Source organism: Verticillium dahliae, genomic scaffold (assembly GCF_000150675.1).
Source record: "Verticillium dahliae VdLs.17 supercont1.17 genomic scaffold, whole genome shotgun sequence".
NCBI lineage: Eukaryota > Fungi > Ascomycota > Sordariomycetes > Glomerellales > Plectosphaerellaceae > Verticillium > Verticillium dahliae.
Genome location: NW_009276936.1, coordinates 430203 through 450778, shown reverse-complemented (window position 1 = coordinate 450778; position 20576 = coordinate 430203). Strand labels below are relative to the sequence as shown.

The 20576-nt window shown below is 56.8% G+C and overlaps 4 protein-coding genes across 4 annotated transcripts; 2 read left to right on the top strand and 2 right to left on the bottom strand.

The window, feature by feature from the left end:
• Positions 1-1357: 1357 nt before the first annotated feature.
• Positions 1358-1993, bottom strand: VDAG_07632 (GrpB domain-containing protein; the record flags this gene model as incomplete). The annotated part of the gene is made up of 1 exon (XM_009656537.1): positions 1358-1993. The coding sequence occupies one exon, from the start codon at positions 1991-1993 to the stop codon at positions 1358-1360; it is 636 nt and encodes a 211-aa protein (XP_009654832.1).
• Positions 1994-2653: 660 nt separating this feature from the next.
• VDAG_07631 (double-strand break repair protein mus-23) lies at positions 2654-5051 on the bottom strand (the record flags this gene model as incomplete). The annotated part of the gene is made up of 4 exons (XM_009656536.1): positions 2654-3522; positions 3588-4686; positions 4741-4868; positions 4931-5051. The coding sequence occupies 4 exons, from the start codon at positions 5049-5051 to the stop codon at positions 2654-2656; spliced, it is 2217 nt and encodes a 738-aa protein (XP_009654831.1).
• Positions 5052-8768: 3717 nt separating this feature from the next.
• On the top strand, positions 8769-10571 carry VDAG_07630 (phosphate-repressible phosphate permease; the record flags this gene model as incomplete). The annotated part of the gene is made up of 2 exons (XM_009656535.1): positions 8769-8844; positions 8905-10571. The coding sequence occupies 2 exons, from the start codon at positions 8769-8771 to the stop codon at positions 10569-10571; spliced, it is 1743 nt and encodes a 580-aa protein (XP_009654830.1).
• Positions 10572-12402: 1831 nt separating this feature from the next.
• Positions 12403-16440, top strand: VDAG_07629 (RNA-dependent RNA polymerase; the record flags this gene model as incomplete). Its single annotated transcript, XM_009656534.1, has 3 exons — positions 12403-15356; positions 15411-15776; positions 15828-16440. The coding sequence occupies 3 exons, from the start codon at positions 12403-12405 to the stop codon at positions 16438-16440; spliced, it is 3933 nt and encodes a 1310-aa protein (XP_009654829.1).
• Between the last annotated feature and the right edge of the window lie 4136 nt (positions 16441-20576).

Below are 20576 nucleotides of genomic sequence, written 5' to 3'. Positions count from 1 at the left end.
GTGTAGATGCAAGGCGGCCAGGGTGGTGCAACGAGGTACCTGACAGCAGCAGCAGCAGCAGCAGCAGCAGCAGCAGCAGCAGCAGCAGCAGAGTCTTGTGGTTTTTGATTCGAAGGGGGGCGAGGTGAGGTCTGCATCAGCTTCTGCTTGGCCAGACCAGAGACGGGAACGGGTGGTTGTTCTTTGGGGGGGGGGGGGGTCTTGCGAGAGCCGGGGCAGGCACAACCAGTAGACAGAGCATGGGATTGTGGTCACAGTGGACAAAGCCCCAAGGGAATCAACGCAATCGGGAAAGAGAATCGCACGTGTCGGGGGGAGCTGCGAGTGGGCTGGTCCAGGCCCTGCCCCAAGCTGCCCTGCCCGTCTGAGGCCCATTCGCTAGGTACCGATCTTCGATCCAAGCCTTGGGGGCCCACATGAGGACCCAGAAACCCAGGCCAAAGCCCAGAGCAGAGCCCAGAGCCCAGGGCTTGTAGGCTCGATCTCGATCTCTCCTGCCACGGAACCGAGGAAGCCCGGCATGTTGGCCATCCGCGCAATGCCTGGTTGGTGATCTAGTCTTCCGGTGCTTCGAGGTACTTCCTGCCTGTCTACCAGGCAACAGGTAGGTAGGTAGGCAGGTAGGTACCTAGGTACCAAGTAGGTAGGTAGGTACCCATGGTATGAAAGTTACGTACCTACACGTTCAGTAGACAAGACAGTAAGGTGCCTTGGTACAGTAGGAATCTTCAGCCGGCGATCGGCCTACCATCCCGCATCACCCGTGCTGATCCCTTGTTCTAGGGTTACCCATCCAGCCATTTTATTCGTGCCCCGCATGACGCCGATTGGCGCTTGGTGCTGCAAAGCTCGAGTTGGCACATTCCAAACAATCCCACGATCATGGCATGCCGCGTTATTAGGGGGTTATCTTCTATTGTATTTTGCTTCATTTGAGCCCATGTGTGCTTTTTTTTTCCCTTCTCTCGTTTCAAACATCGACAGCATGCCCATATGTACTCCTCAGTCTGGCCTTCGAATTTCGAGACACACATGAGTCGGCCAGTAGGCATTCGGCATGCCCCCAGAGTCAATGGCCGTCTCCTTGGGGCACATTTACCACACCTGATAACGGCAAGAAGGCACCTCCACCGTGCCAGGTCTCGGACGAGCTTCACCGTCAGACATGGAATTCAGCACCGCGTGGTTGTGCGCATCGATGGAAAGAAGAGAAAGGGAGAGGTAAATTGCAGGACGCAGACATGCCATGTCCAGTACATCCCTAACCATCATCCCCAAGTCTCCCCACTGGTAGGTCCAAGAGTGACGATATCGTTGACCCCGTCGAACGCCCTCTGAGCGCGGCACCCTCGTCAGTCTACACGCCGCCATCAACCCTCAACCCCCGCGCCGCACACGCCCTGCCCAGAATGTCCAGCAGCACCCCCGCCTTGCGCGTGTTGTACGCCCTCGCCGTGCCCCCGACGCGCCGCACGTCCTCCGCCGCCGCCCTCTTCGCCCGCACGTACCTCGCGCGGTCCTCCGCCCCCGCCGGCATCGCGAGCCAGTCCCGCAGCGCCTTGTGCCGCGCCACCTCCTCGCACCCGGCCGGGAACACGTGCAGGTTGACGCCCGCCGCCCACGGCAGCTCGCCGACCAGCATGCGCGCCCCGTGCCACGACGGCTGCCGCACCACGAGCGTGAACCCCGCCGCCTCGAGGCGCGGCACGTACGCCTGCTCGTCGCCCGGGTCCGCCACCGTCACGTCAATGTCGATGATGGGCTTGGCGTCGAGGCCCGGGACCGACGTCGACCCCACGTGGTCGATACTCGTCACCTGCACGTCCATGGCGTCGAGCACGAGGAGCGCGACGGCGAGGTACATGGTCGGCCAGGCGGCGTTGTACGGCTCGACGATGAGGGGGCGCGCCGGCATGGGGTTGACGACCTCCATCGTCGATGGTGTGAAGCCTTGCGGCGCGGTCGGTTTTGGTCGAGCTGATTCCTGCGGCATGGCTGTAATGCGGGCTATCTGTGCTGGCGGTGCTGGCGTGCTGGCGTGCTGGCGTGCTGGCGTGCTGGCGTGCTGGCGTGCTGGCGTGCTGGCGTGCTGGCGTGCTGGCGTGCTGGCGTGCTGGCGTGCTGGCTGTGCTGTTGTATCTCGAGGTGCAACCTTCGTAGGGTCCAAAGTGTCTATTGAATTGTCATCCCGACAACGTCTTCACAAGCTTCGTCGCGTTCCCTTCCTCCAATATATTGGCCCGGGACGAACTGGAGCCCAGTCAGTCTGCGGCGACGCACAGGTCTTGCGCGTGTTCAAAGCCCGTCAGCGCCGTCATTTGCCAGAGGTTTCAAGAACAGGTTGGTTGAAAAAGTCGGCAGAGGACAAAGAAACATGGGCACAATTTCCAGGGGCTGGCACATCCCATGCCCGTCGACACAATGTAGGTACCTAAGAAAGGGATTGTGAAAGCATGCGCTGAGCACCGCGGCTTTGGGTCGGCCGACGCCGAGAAAACATCAAACGATGCAAGGCGATGCATGTTACGCCGCACGTTGCAGGAGCAAAAAAAAGATGAAAAAAAAATCGTGGTGGCCAAAAACTAGCTGGATATCATGAGAACGCCGTGCAAAATGCTTCGCCCCATCGACTCTGTCAAGTCCCGGCACCAGCTCACCTCCGACGGGACCGCGTCGTGGGTGGCGCCGGCTCAAAGTCGTCATCCCCCGATATCTCATCATCGCTGATCTCAACCGCCTTCTGTGACGCGGCCGCTTGCGAGAAGTTGAGCTTGGTCTGCCGTCCCTTGGCAGGCGCCCTCGCAGGCTGCGAACGCTGCGCTCGCTTGGGTTGAGGCGCGGGATCATCGGCGAAAGGGTCATCGTCCATGACAACGTCCTCGTCCTCGTCCTCATCCTCATCCTCGCTGACCGCCTTCTTGCCTCGACCTCGAGCAGGCGCTTTTTTGGCCGGTGCCTTCTTCGCCGGGGCCTTCTTTGCCGCAGGAGCCTTGGCCGTCTTGGCCGCGCCCCTTTTCGCCGGTGCTTTCTTCACAGGCGCCTCCTCTTCCGAGAGCTCCATGGCGTCGTCGTCTTGCCCTTGCACGGGCCCACGTCCGGTTCCCGCCCGAGTCACCTCGAGAGCCTCCGGCTGGTCCTCCCAGTGACCGTCCAAGTCCGAGTCCCATTCCTCGGGCTTGGCCTTGTAGGTCCGCCGTGACGCCATCTTCAGGAGGCCCTTTGAGAACTTGCTGTCCATGGTTGCTCTGATCTTCTCCATGGCGCTGTCGAGGTCCTCGTCATCCGAGTCCAGGTTCAGCATCTGCTTCACTTGGCTGGCCAGTGAGTCGCTGACAAAGCTCTCCATGGCATGCTTGTCGTCCTTGTTGACGAACTGGTTCACTGCATCGCCAAAGGGCGCCTGAGGAAGAATCTTGAGCGACTGCGCAGCGAGGAACTCCTGCACGAGCGCTTCCACCTTGACCGTATCGAGGCCCAAATTCTCATCGATGCCTTCCGGCAGTTCGGCCGTCTGTTTGCCTCCTATGATGGGGTTAGTCTCGAATGGAAGGGGAAGGGGAAAGGGGCCGGCTTCAAAAGGTACGCACGAGAGGCCGTCGTCTTTTTGCGATGGAAGTAGACGACGTCGTTGGTATTGGCGACCTTGCCAACAAAGCGGTTGGAGAAGCGCTGCGGGTTCTCGCAGTCGTACTGACCGCCTTCGGGCGCAGTGTACTCGACTTTGAGGCGAATCAGGGGAAGCGGCGGGGCTTCCTCCGCGTCTTCATCCTCGTCCTGAATGGCGAGCCAGTCGGCGTTGGCCTGCTCGATCATGTCGTCCACGACCTTCATCAGCCGCTTTGTCAACTCTTGGCGATTGTCCTTCATCTTGTCGACGCCCTTGAATCTTTTGTCCGTGGCCAAGACAATGTCCTTGGTGACGAAAGGGCGGACCGTCTTCAGAGGCAGTTTCTTGATCTTGAAGTCCTTGCCCGTGATGCTGACGACAGCAACGTGCTTGGGCACAGCCTCTCCAGCGACAAGGGAGGTGGCCACGGAAGAGCCGGGCTGCATGACGTGGAACCCCGTCTCGGGGTTTTGCGAGGGGTCGATGAGGCATTCATGCTCGTGGCCCCAGACGACCAGGTCCATAAAGTCAGGCAGGACATTCTCGGGCAGGTAGGACGTGGCGGTGTGGGCGTGATGGTTCTGGTGGACGGTCAAGAGGTTGAACCAGTCAGTCTGTTGAACGTTAGGTCGGAACCACTTGACCTTGTGATCGCGAAAGGTCCTGAACATGCGCTCGTCGCGGACGTTGCTGAGGCCGTAGAGAGCCAGTTTCGTCTGCCCCTTTTGCAGCAGCACCGGCTTCGCCTCGATGTTGTCGGCCTCGGCGATGCGTCCGAAATAGTTGACCAGGCCGGCCACCTGCAAAAGGTCGAGAGAGCAGAAGTGGCCGTCGCCGCTGGGGTCGTCGTGGTTGCCGTGGATCGAGAAGACGGGGATGGAGATGTTGATGTCGGGGTCTTCGTAGTTGACGTGGGGGAATGCGCCTTCGAAGACTTCGTTTGCGTCGCTCAGGAATTCGAGCTCGCAAGGCTTCATGCCGAGACAGTTTCTTCGGAGGGTGCGCATGACCTGGTACATGGACTTTCGAGACGGTTTATTGTCGTGGAAGAGGTCGCCTCCAAGGAGGACCATGTCGACCTGGACAAGTCAGCCAGTGAAGAAAAGATGGTGCGAAGGAGCAATGATGCTGACATCTTCCTTCTTTGCCATCTCCATAATCTCGTCAAAAGTCCGCCAACTGTCATCCTTGCGTATTGGGTCCCGCTCTTCATAGCCGACATGATTGTCCGTCGCAACGAGGATCCGAATCGTGTCTGCCTCTAGAGATGCGGAAATATTAGTGCATGTTCAAGCAAGCGTGAAAGAAGAGTTCAAAACGGACCAGTGAATTCGGACATGCTGCGGTATCTGTCGAGTCGATTCGCCGACGACAGCGGGCGGTTGGCGATGGGCGATGAGGGGCTGGAGGTCGAAGCAAGGTCCCCGCGGATGGCCCTGCCCATGGATGGAGGCCAGTGCCGACAAGCGAAGCGCGTGTCGCGTTGGATCAGGATCCACTTCAGGATTGACGCGAGAACGACACTCGCTGTCATGTGATCAGTCAGCTCGATGTGACGAGATTCCCACGACACCTCACGTGACCATATCCGAATGCAGACATCACAGAGCTTCACGGCGCGTGATGCTTGATTTATTCGCTTGTTCAACGCTGCCTTCAATTCTGCTCGAATATTTACTTTCAGTGCCGGCGCGATAATTCTGGACCTCAAGACGCAGCCAGTCTGATCCGTCGAGCTGGCATAAGAAAATACGATGCCATGTAGAACACAAATCACATGCTTCGGAAGCAGGTGCAAGGTGTATCTCAAATCGCATCAAGCACAGCGGATCCTTACGATAACCGGTCAACAATACATTCTCTCACACCTCTCTTGGCCCACATACACATCAAGGACTCGCACATATATGACCCAAATACATGACCGCCCCCTCGACGTCTTGTCATATCGCTCGGCATATCTCCTGCAGGCCGTAAAGGGCATCACGGCGAGTCGTGTTCGCCACCTCCCATCTCAGACGTCTACTCAATGTACCCCAAATCAATAGCTGGGATGGGCAAGGAGCGCACATGAAACGGCTCCCCGTAGCTTACCATCCATGCCCCAGGGTAAGGTACCTTAGGTACATGTCGGAGGGGTAAGGTGCGGACCATTAAGGGAAGGGGTCGTCTGGGAAGCTTGAATGCGCTTGGCTGGCATGGGCTGATCGTCAGGCCTCGGACGCATCCGAGAAGGCGGCGCAGCGGGTCATCTGTCCTCGCTGATGGTGTCGCGATAGGAACACGGCATGCAACTGAATTATCATGTCGATGCAAGATGGGAGAGACGAAACCAGTCTTGGCGTGCGGGTGCCGCCGCCCTTTTGACAGGCGGGACGTATCACATTGACTCTGGCCCAAACGAGAGAGACCCTAGTTGTCACAGCGTCGAACCATGAGCTTGACGCTGCGGGATGGGAGGCCGCAAAGGAGAAGCAACTGCCTATCCGCTAGGCCCGGCATGGGGTCAAGCGTGCGAGACTGCGGATCGTCGCGATGGTGCTGGGGCTGCTGGCAGGGCGCGTTTCGCCAGGAGCGGTAGTTGTTGTTTGCCAGGCCGGGCGACATTACGGTGATGTGGTCTATAAGTTGAGGCACGGGCCCTTCTCGTCGAGGAACGAGCCAGAGACAACGGCATGGCCAGATTGAGATGGTAGATGTCGTCAGCCCGCGATGGCTGGGCGGCCACCGTTGAGGAGGGAGCAAGGGAGGTGACCACGTGCCTCATTGCCTCGGTCGGAAAAAACACGACGATCAAGATGCAAAAACGGGCATGAGTCCCGAGCCATCTGTTCTGGTCCGAGGCGACACGAACGGGAGAAAAAAAGAAAAAAAAAAAAAAAAAAAAAAAAAGTTGGCCCGAATTCGTAAGTGGTCGTGTGTGCATTTTGCTCGATCACCAGCAGCTCTGGCTCGTGGGCGATTACGGTCATGTCATTGGCTGTTTCTCCATGGACTGTGCCGTTTCTAGAAGTGTGTAGGCAGGCAGAGCAGGGGACCTCTGGACTCGTTTCAACGAAGAGATCACACACGTGTGGGAATGGCAGTAGATGATTGGACACCAAAATTGATGCAAGTTTTGGGCTTTGGCAGTGTGGGGTTCGGCCCGCTCTTGGCAGGAAGAGCAGGAAGAGCAGGAAGCTCGATCCCCTGTCCATCATCCACCGCAGTGGACACCCACGCTGGAAAGTCCCCTGGAGCCCACTGACGCATTCCACGCACCCCCCAGGCGCCCCAGAGGAAGCAACCCACAGGCCTCATCCACTGTCTTCTCGCCTCACCCACTGCACTCTCGCCTCACCCACTGTACTCCCGCCTACTCGTATTGTACCATGTACTATAGGCCTCCCGTCCAAACCAGTTGGCTCGAAGCAGACATTGATGGCGGCGGCTCTGGCGCTCAAGATGACCTGATTTCATTCACAAGCCTCTCGCTATACCCACCCCTTTCTTACATCATGTACCATGTACAGGTCCCCAAGTCCATCTGCATGCGAGCCTGCGGGTCAGAGTCCTAGCCTCTCGGGGCCAAGAGATCCTCATCCCCCCTCCAAGGCGAAGCAGGGCTGGCAGGGAGGGGAGAGAGCACGTCGGCGGCAGCTCACATCAGGTAATCGCTCACGCGACACATACAACTTCATGCCTCGGAAGAACAAGGGACGATCGGTGCTGTTGATTTGTCTTCATCACGCATCGACGGTTGCGATTGCGTTTCAGAGAGACTCGCCCAGCGTGGAGCCGCCTCGCTGTGGCCGAATCGATACTCCAGGTGGAGTGACCAGTCAACGAGGAGACCAGGTGGCATCTTACGGGGATAAGCTTAATGATTCGGATGCATGGGTTGATCGTGTGGGAGGCACTGGCAAGACTGGTCGAGAGAGCGACCAGTTGCATCGGGAGCCCCCATCCATCCTAACGCAACTCCACCTAGTACTTTTACATGTACACCTTAGCATCAAGGCATTGTTACTGGCACGGAAAATGATGATTGACTTTTCCATTGCCCTTTTGCCATCTGCTTGACTGGCTGAGAGCCATGTCAAGAATTGATTTTCCCCTCGACTGTAACTCTTGGCATCTTCAAGTTGAGGCCATGATCATAAATATAGATCACCAGCGTCGTATTGTCGGCCAATTCTTGTTTGATCGCTGCGCCAGCCGCAATAAGCTTCGTTGTTAACCTTTACCTTGACGTCGTCCCAACTCTCTTTGTGCCTGTCAACAAGGACGGGGGCGGCGCTGACTCGTCCAGCCACTCAGGTTAAGACGGGACCTGTCGTGCTGTGCAAAGTGCCGCCACGGCCATCAAAGCTCATGCTAATCATAATCACCATGGTTGCCAGCGTCTCGCCTTGGCCTCGGGGCCCGGCGATCGATTCCCTGGTTGCTCATTCTGTGACCTCCATGTTGCCACGATAGTCGGTTGATCCTGGAGACTCTCTAGTCTCAACTGTAGACAGCACAAAACAGAGCACCACCTTGTCATGTTCCCTGGCGTCCGAGATAGACGGCTCTTGGCAACCAGGCCCGGTTTGGTCGACCGTCCCCGACCACCATCCATTCGGCTTGATCCAAAGTACGCCAGTCACTTGGCAGCCAATGCCTGGATGCACACCCCTTCTGGCCTTGGAGGAGGCCACCTCCCCCCCACATACCAAGAACGTTTCGACTGTCGGCGCCCATCTTGTCAGCTTGTTGAAGATCTTTCCTTAGCCCACTCAGGGCGAAGAACCCGCAGGAGCTTCAGGAGCTTTGCTCATGGGTAGTAAGGAAGTAGCTTCGAACTGCAGAGGTAACATCGGCCACCGCCCAACTTTGCTGGAGCCACACCCACACGACACCCGGCCAGGCGGTCTACCTGCTTCGCACCCTTTTGGGCTCCCCCACCAACGCAAACTCGCACTCACCTTCGCCGCCACCTTCTCAAGCCAAGACTCTAGGAACGCTCGCAGCACGAGGAAATCGGATCTACCCACAATGGTACGCCTTGATATATAATTTCTCCTGTGTCCCTCTCTCTTGTCTCCCCCTTTCTCTCGTGGCCCTCAGTCTCCGTCCTGGTCTTACAACACCCTTTCTCTCTTCCCTCAGCCATCGTCTCTGGACGACGACAACCATCGCCATGGCTGCCCTTCCTCAGTACGACTATCTTTTTGCCTTTGGCACCATCTTTGCTTTCCTCGATGCGTGGAACATTGGTATGTTTTTTCTGCTGTCTTTCTTTGCCACTACAGTCTGCTCATGTTAATTCTGTCCAGGTGCCAACGATGTTGCCAACTCATGGGCGACGTCCGTCGCTTCGAGGTCCATCTCCTACCTCTACGCCATGTGTGCCGCCTCCGTCATGGAGTTTGCCGGCGCCATGGGTGTTGGTGCTCGCGTTGCCGACACGATCCGCACCAAGATTGTCGACACGGAGCAGTACAACGATGACCCCGCCGTCCTCATGCTGGGCATGGTCTGCGCCGTCGTCGCCTCTTCCCTCTACCTGACCTTCGCCACCAAGGTCGGCTTTCCCGTCTCCACCACCCACTCCATCCTCGGCGGTGTCATCGGCATGGGCGTCGCCAGTGTCGGCGCGAAGAACATTCTCTGGGTCGGCTCCGGCGGCGGCACCAACGTCATCAGCACTGGTGTCGTCCAGGTCTTCATGGCTTGGATCATCGCCCCCTGCCTGTCCGCCATCTTCGGTGCCATCATCTTCTCCATCACAAAGTACGCTGTCCTGCTGAGGACGAACCCTGCCATGAAGGGCCTCTTTGTCGTGCCCATCTACTTTGCCATCACCGGCATGCTCATTACCATGCTGCTCATCTGGAAGGGCGGCTCGTACGAGATCAACCTCACCGACCAGGAGATTCCCGGTGTCATCGTCGCCGCCGGCAGCGCCTGGGGTCTCCTGATCGCCACCTTTCTGTGCCCCTGGCTGTACCGTGTCGTCATTCGCGAGGATTGGGAGATGAAGTGGTACCACATGTTCAAGGGGCCCTTCCTTCTCCGCCGCGGCGAGGTGCCTCCCGCGCCCGCCAACTTCCAGGGCCCCATCCGCAACTTCTACGCCGGCCGCCTGACACCCGAGCAGCTCGCCGCCCGTCGCGCCGATGGTGTCGCCGGGGGCGACGTCGACGTCGAGGCCGCCCAGCCCACCGTCGCCGGCGAGAAGGCCATTGGCTCGACGGCGGCGCTCGCTGCCGCGTCGGAGCCCGAGGCCATGCCCGAGCACAAGAGCCTCGTCGGCCCCAAGCCCGAGGGCAAGTGGAACACCAAGCCCGTGCTGTTCTGGTACGTCAAGTACGCGCTGCTGCACGGCGTCGACAAGGACGTCGTCGGCTCGCAGAACGACAAGGGCGCCATCGGCGGCGACCTCGAGGAGATCCACGCGCGCGCGACGCACTACGACAACCGCACCGAGTTTCTCTTCACGTTCCTGCAGATCATGACGGCGTGCTCGGCCTCGTTCGTGCACGGCGCCAACGACGTGTCCAACGCCATCGGGCCCTACGCCACCATTTTCGAGATTTGGCAAAAGGGCTTCATCCCGCCCGCCGATAAGGCCCAGGTCCCGCTGTGGATCCTCGCCTTTGGCGGCGGCGGCATCGTCATCGGCATCTGGACCTACGGCTACAACATTATGCGCAACCTCGGCAACCGCCTGACGCTGCAGTCGCCGACGCGAGGCTTCTCCATCGAGCTCGGCTCCGTCGTCACCATTATCCTCGCCACCCGCCTCAAGCTGCCCATCTCCACGACCCAGTGCCTCACCGGCGCCACCGTCGGCGTCGGCCTCTGCAACGGCGACTGGCGCGCCATCAACTGGCGCATGGTCCTTTGGATCTATGCCGGTTGGTTCTTGACTCTTCCCGTGACAGGCCTCATCTCCGGCTCGCTGCTGGCCATCATCGTCAATGCCCCGCGCTGGTCGTGAGGGCTGTGGCGTGGACTTTTCGTAAACATGGTTGGTTCATGGGGATCGAAGGCGTACAACGAGCATCAGCAGGCGGGGGGTTCTGCCAGTCAAGGAGTTTAGGGACACAAGGACAGACAGGGCATGGGACAGCTTTTTCAAGACTACAGCGCAAATTGCAGCTTGGTTGGTGAAGCTTTATGATTTTCTTTTGCGAGGTTGCATGGCTTAGAGAACGTGGTAAGGAGCGAGTAGCCGTTGATTCAACTACCAAATACCACAGAAATGACAAGAAGCATCCTGACACTCCCTTTCCTCTGTCGATATTTGACCTGCCAAGGGGGGAACAGATGGAGCCGCACGCCAATCCGCCAAACAGAGGTATCCCCAGAAAGACTCCTCACTTCGGAACTCCTAACACATCGCATAACAATCAAATACTATGAATTCGACTTACTACATAGTCGGCGACGCCTTAAGTGAGCTCACCTCTAATGAGTGTGGCTTTTTGGTCCCCCCCTTGCTAAGGCTGTACTACGAGAAGACGGCTCACGACGTGACGCGTCCCGGCGATCCCAACGAGGCAGTGCCGCCGGCAAGGAACGAGGGACCAAATGAGATTCGGTGCCACAGCAGCTGCACCTCGACATCAAACGGATCGGCGCGGCCCGTGTGCTGATTGACGAGGTGACGCCAAGGCGTACGGTGTGACGTTGTAGTGGATGCCATGGGTTGCGCTTCAATGCGGTCCATTCGGCACTTGAGAAGTCGAAATGACCCGGTTAGTCATGAAAACGACGCTACCATGTTAGCGAGAGATCTGGCGGTGCACCGGCCTGCTTCGGAGGCCGCACGGTGAAGTACGGAGACGAGGCCTTGGAGAAAGACAGAGGGCGGCACGTGGGCTCCACTTTTGCCGAGAGGGTGGAGCGGTATTCGGCGGCTGCACGGCCGACGGGCGGGTGCATGCTTGTGTTTGCCAGCTACAGCAGCATTGGCTTGTGGGTAGGTGTTCGAACAGATGAGGCTCTGTATTCAAATTCGTCTGTCATCGAATGTCTTGATCGTATACTGACGCCAGGACAGCAGCTTCTGTCAGTACAGTGCCATTTTGGCGGCCCACACCTAGTGTCATTTTACAGCATTTTTCCAGACAGATGATCGTACGTTAGGAAGAAGATCCTAGAATCAAATTAGCAAAGATATGGCGATGGATTGAATCCAATACCAATGTATAGCGGTCGACGTTTGGCTCTGAAGCACAAACAGAAATGACCCACATGGGACAAAAAGACCAAGGCAAGGGCCAGGGTGGGTCGCGCTTTCCTCAAACATGTCCCGCCCGGCAGCACCTGACGTGACGAGATTGTGCGCGTTCACGACTTTGCAGCTTCGCTTGAGCTCGCCTGCGTCACCCAGCAAACACCACACCAGATCGCCAAGCACAATCCCAACACATCCGCCAATAGAGGGCACATCCTCCAATAGAGGGCAGTTGGCTTGTCGCCCAGGAGTATCGCCAACTGCGCGGTCCAATCCCTGCGGTGCGCTACCGTTGCCAGCCAATCCGACGCTGCCGCCGACCACCTTTCATCGGCCTCCCGCATAACGTACGGAAGCCCTGATGGAGATTCTCAGAGAACCTCAGCGTCCAAACTTCTTGTCTCTTCCATCGTCGCGCGAAACGGGGCGGCGTCACTTGTCTTCAAGATACCAGTCACTCCATGGGTGACACTGCCGTGACGGACGGACCTCAAGCTCTCCCTCCCTCCCAGCGTCGTTCTTCATGGGGCATCGCGTGACATCGCCCTCGCAACAACGTTCGGCAATCCATACGCCTTAACCCGCCATCATGGAGGTCTTCTTGTCAAACGTGCCCGTGGATCTCAGCGACCGGAGCTTGCACACGCAGCTTACGCCATACATGAACGCCCTGGGCATCCTCGATTGGCAGTGCACCAAGAACCGCGCCCAGAAAACCGCCTTCATTGCTTTCCTCGACAAGTCTGATGGCCACAAGTTTCTCCAGCGCCATGGCAAAGTCGCCGGCGCCGGCCCGGTAGCAAACCCCTTGTCCGCTCACAGAATTGCTGGGCGACGGGATCTGGCGCGCCTCACCCTCATGCGTTGCCATGTCTATGCGTCTCTTCGAAACGAAGCCCCAGACCCTTTCTTGATCAAGAGCCTCCAAATGCGCCAGGGCGTACGCCTACGCAACGGCAAAGCCCCCGAGGATGACACTCACCAAGACATGGTCTTCGAGGCCTCAGGGCTGGCATGCGGCCACCTCTCGCTCGTGAATCCGACCAAGAGTCTGACCTTTGTTGAGCAATGTTGGTTCGATGCTCCTGGTCACGTTCGCTTTGCCAACAAGACGCTACTCGCTCGCTTCCCCGACAGCGCCGTCATCCTCCACTTTGCCTACGAAACAATCACCCATCTGATCCACGATTCAAAGGCCGCAACTCTAACGGCAGTCCTCCGCGAAGCCCCCCGCATTTTCCTCAGCAACAGCCTCGACGACAGCATGGCCGCACTTGATGTCAGAGGTGGCAGCAGATCCCGGTACCGCGTTCTAGACCGCTACACGTATATACCCGCCATGCGTCATCACCAAAAGTACGTTGCGAGCTGCTTGGTGTACCAGTTTGCCTGCGAATCCAAACACTTCATTTGTCTCGTGAGCCAATTGAGACATCGGCAGCTCTTCCCCATGGTGCATGAGGATCTGCCCCTGACACGAGAGCCCACCAAGTACCTCGAAGACTTTGAGACCGCAAACCTGAGGTTCCAGGCCAATCTGTCCGAGTGCGAAAGGAAGCGAATCGTTCCTTTCCGCCTGTTATTCCTAACACAAGCACTGGCGTCGAACAACTACCTGCACCCGCACGTTGCCGACTCGCTCCTCTTCTGCATTCGCCAGGCATTCAGCACAGCCAGGATAGCCCAACAGCCGCACGACCCTGTTTCTGCCGAGGCGATGAAGAGTCTATACCAGGACATTCCATATCCGTACCCAGGCATGGAGCCCAGTGACCTGGATCCTGTGGCTTTGATGGCCCACCTCCTCAAGAAGGAGGCTCGCACCCGAAAAGAAGCAGCCATGACGGCTTTCAAGCACACATCGAATAAAAACTACGCCTGGGTCTTCAAAGCCAACGTCACGCCCACCAGGATTACCCTTCATGGCCCCGCGTATGAGCCGATGAATCGAATTCTCCGCAAGTTCCCCGATCACGCTGAATATTTCATGCGAGTCCAATTTTGTGACGAAAATGGCGACGATATTTTCCTCTCGGCCAAAGTCTCCAACGACCACATCTACAACCGATTCCGCAGAGTGTTACAGAGCGGCATTCAAATTGCTGGTCGCGTCTACTCTTTTCTCGGTTTCTCTCACTCTTCATTGCGCTCTCACTCAGCCTGGTTTTCTGCACCCTTTGTTGACAAGACGGGTCAGCTTCAGTCCTACGTCAACATCATCAAGTCTCTTGGCGACTTTGAGCATATCAGGATCCCGGCCAAGTGCGCCGCAAGGATCGGACAAGCATTCTCAGAAACAACCTCATCAGTGTCCCTCGTCGACCACGGCATCGTCTGCCAGTTTATACCCGACGTCAAATACGGCAACCGTGTCTTCAGTGACGGAGTCGGAACAATCTCGAGGGACGCGTTGGAGACCATCTGGCCTCACCTGCCCCGCATGGAATCTCTGCCAACTTGTCTGCAGATCCGTTGGGGAGGCGTCAAGGGGATGCTTTCGTTGGACTCGAGACTCCCTGGCCGCGTGATGAATATTCGCCAGGAATCCATGCTCAAGTTCCCAAGTACCGACTTGGACAATCTGGGCATCTGCGGCGCTGCGTCTCGCCCACTCAGGATGGTGCTCAACCGGCAAATGATCAAAATCCTTGAGGACATGGGCGTCCGAGACGAGTGGTTCTTCAGCCTGCAGAAGCGAGAGCTGGAACGACTCCGCGCCGTTACGGCTGATGCGTGGAACACCGGGGCCTTTCTGCAGCTCCAGGGCATCGGCTCAGCATTTTACCTCTCGACATTCATCAAGACGCTCGACAAGTATGGTATCAACTACAGGCGCGATGACTTCCTGCGGTGCACTGTGGAGGCCGTGGTGCTTAGAGAGCTCCGCCTGCTGAAACACAAGGCGAGGATCCCCGTGCCTCAAGGCGTGACTTTGTTCGGAATCATGGATGAGACTGGGTTCCTTTCCGAAGGCGAGGTTTACGTGTGCTACGACTCGCGCTACAACGGCTCTCTGCCAATTGACAGTACTCTTAGCGATGGAAACATTCTTGTAACCCGGTCCCCTGCTCTCCACCCAGGCGACATTCAATGGGTGAGGATGCGGACGCCGCCCGTGGGACATCCATTGCGAGACTTGAGGAACTGCATCGTCTTCAGCCAACATGGCGAGCGAGACCTGCCGAGCCAGCTTAGCGGTGGCGACCTCGACGGCGATCTGTACAACATCATCTGGGATCGACAGGCACGCCCGAAGCGCTTTTTCGCCCCCGCCGACTATCCTCGGATCACACCAACGGAGCTGAACCGCCAAGTCACGCGGGACGACATGGCTGGTTTCTTCGTCAACTTTATGAAGTCCGACGTGCTCGGCATGATTGCCACGAAACATCTCATCTTGGCAGACCAAAAAGAGGAGGGCACTTTGGATGCAGACTGTATCATTTTTGCCGAGATGCACTCCACTGCGGTTGATTTCTCCAAGACGGGCATTCCTGTGGACATGCAGGCCATGCCAAAAACCAACAGAATCCGCCCCGACTTGTAGGTGTCCCCGTTTCGCTTCTTGATTCCTTTCTTGTCTCCTTTCGTAGTCAGGTACAGCGAGCTAACAGCCCACAGCTTTGCTCCGGCTCCTCCCACCCAGTACGTCGACCGGCAGCAGATTGACTTTGTCGAAAAGCCGTCTGCCTCTTTTTACGGCGGCGAGGACGAGGAAGAGGATGCTTTCCGGCCGGCGCACAAGTTTTATCGGTCGGGCAAGATCCTTGGCCGCCTTTACCGCAACATTGACGAAAAGCGCATGTGGGATCAAGACGTCCGACGCCCTGTCACAACGGAAGGTCCAACTGTTTGGGAGCAATTCATCGGCATGATGGAGAAGAAACTGTCGGAGCATGCTCCCGGGGTCGGCAGGATTTCCTGGGAACACTGGAAAGCTGAAGCCTGGGCGCTTCGAAACATGTAAGTCAACCCTCATAAAGCCTTCTCATGTACTGCATGATTCGCTGACAGACGTAGGTATGAGGATGCTGTACACAATGCCATGTACGAATACTCGGACAGCCACCTGAGGATGTTGACAGAAGTCGAGGTCTTTTGTGGCTTCATTTTCAGCAAGACAGGGGCGCAGACGCGACGGCAGGCCGACAACTCGAAGAAGCTCAAGGAGACGTTTGAGCGCGTGTCCGAGACTCTTGTTGCCAATATACGACAGCGTACCCGGGAGACCGAGGAGGATGCGCAGCCCATGCCTCCTGGATCGGCTTCGACGTCAAGCGTGGATGATCCCCTCGAGCGGGCACTGGCACCAAACCTGCGTGCGTTGGAGTTCTCGTGGGCATGCTTGCAGGTAGGCCTCGAAGATGACGAGCACGACAACCGCGCCACCATGCAAAGCTTCAAGATTATCGCAGCGAGTTGCTTCCTCAAGGAGGTCACTGAATTTATCAATCGTCTTATGAACGGTAAGGTTGCATCGACGGCCACCGCGAGCGGCATCGGTGGGGGCTTTGTGGGCGTCAATGGAAGGTCGCATGATCCGACATTGTTCCCGCAGTATGGAGCGAACCCATACAATTTTGACGCAGGACATCTCACGAACTATGGATTTACGCAGTATCTTTAAGGACTTATCGGAAGACGGCTGAATGGACCAGGAATGATAGCAAGTATGGATGAAGGGAGCAAAAACTGTCGAGGTGGAGGTCAAGATTTACGACGTTGACGATATCATGCCAAACGTAGCGAATATGGAATTTACATTGAGTGACACAACGCACCCACATGAACCCACGTTCATGATAGAAACCCCAGCCAAAGTACTGTTACTACCTGGGTAGGTCGAAAGCATGCCAAGCGATCTGTCCAAAACGCAGACCTTTGTCAATGCAGTTCGTCATCAAATCCTGCCAAATATCATCTCCGACAACTCGGTAACCCATATCCAGAGGCCAGAATATGCCCCAAAGGTAGGATGCGCAAGCTTGCAATCTGCAGTCCCGCTTTGTCAGTCATTGCTGCGAGCCAGGCAGGACTACATCAGCCCCGTCTTCCCTAAGCTTAAGCCTCATACCAGGAAATTCCTTCCACATGGAGACTCCCAGGTGAGCGTGGCTGAGATCACCGCTCCATGCAACAGAGCATCACATCGAATACCAGCCAGACGGCCGAAAATGACATCTAGAACAAGCGGCAAGTGGGGGAAGAAGGAATATACAAACCGCCCCCCCCCCCCTCTTTGTCTGACATCGTGGCAGGTCTGCCGCCCCTTTTGTGCCGCCGATCAGGCTCACTCCACGCCCAGACATCGGATGCCCGCGATTGCTGGCTTTGCTCCTGTGTCTCGTGCACCGTATCAATATGTACGTATGGACCGAGACGACGTTCATGTCTGACCAGCCGGGCGCGACCCGACCGAGAGCACGCTGGTCAAGGCATGTGTTGCTTGTTCGCAGGTGCCTTCAAGAAGGTGTAGCACGCCCTGCTGCAATGTTTGGTTAGCAATATACCTTGCATAAACTCGGGCCAGAAAGGGGGACTTGGTTTGTTGTCCTCGATTGTCACCATGATGCATGAGATCGACAGGTCTGAGGAGCGAACGTTCGCCTTGGCCATCTTGTTATTCCGGGGAGGTGGTCCGGATTGTGGCCTCGTCCGGCAAAGGTACACCGCGAGGCGCATAACAAGTTTCCCTATTCCTCCCCCTCTAACGAGCGGTTCAGGAGTGACCAAGCTGCATCGCAAGAGAACAAAACACAGAATCTGCCGACTACCTTGCCAACGACGAATCTCCTGCCGAAAAATATTAGATTCAAAGTCGACCGTGCATCGCAGCAAACTCGCTGTGTACTTGAGATCAAGCCACGGTGGGTGGCCAACTGTCGGTTGCAAAAGTTTACAGATGTGACGCATGTTCCTCACGGAGGCGTGGATGGAGTTCTAGCTTTCTCAAGGCAGGCGTCTTGCGTGCGTCGAAGCCCATCGGCGGCAAACTCCCAATCATGTGAACGAACCAATACACCCCAGGATGCCACGACAATGGCTTGTATGCCCGGCGTGCAAACCCGCACGCCCTGGTACCTTGACGTCGTCGCCAGATGCCGACTAGTCAGCCATCTGACGCCTGACAAGGACATGTTATCGATGCCCAAGCTCCTGGGACCATCCCGTATCAATGTTCCGCAACCCCCACCTTGTCACGTTGACCCTCCTTTTACTGGTAGGCACCAGGAAGCAGAATCCAACATCGCTCATCATCAACCCGTAAGATCGTTGCCGAGATACCGACGTCGACAGTCTTAACACCTCAACACCATGGTCACTGCTCGGCTTGCCTCGTGTATGTTGTCTTTTCCAGTATGCTGACAAAAAGAGGATGGATGTTGAAGGACAATGTAACTGAACAACATCAGACCCTAGTCCATGCCAGGAATAGCAAATCAAAAGTTGGGAGTCAACAGCTGGAGCATTCGTGAGCAATGAGCCAGCGGATATCCTCCCGAAATAGGGGCCGAAGAGCGCAGAGTTTCCTGTGGGCAACGCCCTGTACAGTTTGCATTTGTCACCGGGTCGATTGCCTGTTGGAGCCTCAAGGTTGATTAATAAACAGATGTTTCAACAGTTGCAATCGCCGCGTATATCCACGCGGAACTCTGATTCTCTGCACGGGCTTAGCTCAGTAGACCAATCTTCCAAGCTTACGTAGCGAAAGCAAACTGTAGATAGGCGTGACATGGTCGGAGGATTACGTGCCCAACAGCTCGCGCCAACGGCTTCATTGTCGTCGTCTTTAAGACTGGCAGCATTTAGTGATGATTCTGCAGATCGAGTGTAGGCTTCATGATGAATGGCAAACTAAGGAAAAGGGACTACGGGCTTCAACTATTGAGATGGAACAGAGGGAAGCCGTGGAGAACCAGGCAAGCCGGGGTAAGCTCTGTGTCATCCAGCAGCAGTGACGGGCTACTCGAATGGCATCAGCATGCTGGAACTGTCGGATACTTCGGGTCTCCTTGCCGAATTCTAGCCACGGCAGCAGCCTTATTAGCATTGCGCGCCGCAGAATTAACCCGAAAGGGCGACACGCTGAACAGAGGGTAGCTCTGTCCGTGGGGCTCATTCTGAGTTCTAAACCATGGGACCGTGGAGTGTCAGAAAGAAAAGGTGGCATCGGCGTTTAGCTGGGAACGGAATTGGCATGACGAAGTCGATACCTTTCAGTCGTGCGGAGTAAGACGTCTCGATTCAGGAGGCAAGAAGAGCCTGCACTGAAATGCAGCGGGCCCTTCAGGGTAGGCGTATCATTTCCGATACTCTGTGCCCCTGCATTGTTGGTACGGGAGATCATGATCGTGTGTGAAGTTGATGAAGAGCTAATGGGCCACAGGTCGCAATTTCGATTCACCTGCAGGCCGCCAATAGTGTCGAGCCGCCGGGGACTATTTCGCGTGGCAAGCGGCGGGAGGCCTGAGAACGAAAACGGGGTCGCGAAAGAATAGGGGTTCAGTTCCGTACGTCAGCAGGGTCGTCTGTTTCGCCACGACCTCCACAATGCCTTCGCTACCTAGATTCAAGGATGGTCAGACATGAGCGATGGAGCCAGAAGGCGTGAAAGCGGCGACCATAACCGTAGGTCGAAGCGTGTCGGGCGGGCGGGCGGGTGTAGGGCCATAGTCGGGTGAGCCCGTGTCATATTGAGTTTGGCATGCCGCGCCAGGAAGAAGGTGGTCGCAGATTGTGTGCAACCACAACTTGAACAGCGTCCACCGCGAAAGAGGGCGGCCGACCTGAGCCGCATTTTCGCTGCGGCAGCCATTGTCCAGCACAACAAACTCCGTTTCCAAGGGACCTTTTCGAGTTTCCATACAGGCCTTCCTTTCGTCGAAGCCCAGCCCAGCCAGCCCGGCCGGCAGCTGGTCTGGCCCTTGGTCCCAAGCCGTTGGAACGTTCGGATCGCTCAAGGATCTGAGCTGGATAGTGACATCGGCGTTCGGTGGGCACTGGGCACTCGGTTCGGTGGGTTGGATGGGTCCTTGCCAGAGTGGCTCCAGCTTGCCCTGGATCAGCCAGCCTGCGCTCCGGGCTCTGTGCCTATTCCTATTTGCTCGCTAAGTGCAGTGGCAGAGGTTCGCCTACGCTCATTTGCCCTGAGGATCGGGTGTCAGTTTTGTGTGATGGTCCAGGGGTTGGTTCCATTGCATTGGCGATATCATGTCTAGGCTGGGCAACATCGGGTTGTCTCAGTCTTTCGGCCTGTGTCGTATCGTCATGGAGCGTAGATGCCTAGATCTGTTGGCTGTGCATGATCGAGGTAATGATTAGAGGTTGCATCAAGTTATGTGCGCAAAGACCAGGTAAATGCAATGCAATGCACAAGAATTGAGTCTGAGAGACGGGCTGCTTGATTGAGAACAATGGGCCTCGGAGGCTCAGTTCGCTGAAAAGAGGAACGAACCAAAAGGGGAACCAAACATCAAGTATCTGAAGTACCGGAGGCGATTGGGTGGCGACTGTCGGTAACAGTGCCGAATGGCAGGAGCGTAATCACCAGCGGATTTCCCTGCCAGTTCGATGCGACCATAGGCGTAATGCATGCTTTGTTATGTGCGTGTGGTGCGGATGCGGTGCCGGTACTATGTATGTACGTAGTTCGTTGGTGGTGGATGGAGAGTGAAGCGGGGTTATTTGTGTGTGTGCGTGAGTGAGTGTGTGTGTGTGTGTGTGCATAGCTGAGACCTTGGTGCCCTCAAGACTCTTCCATGT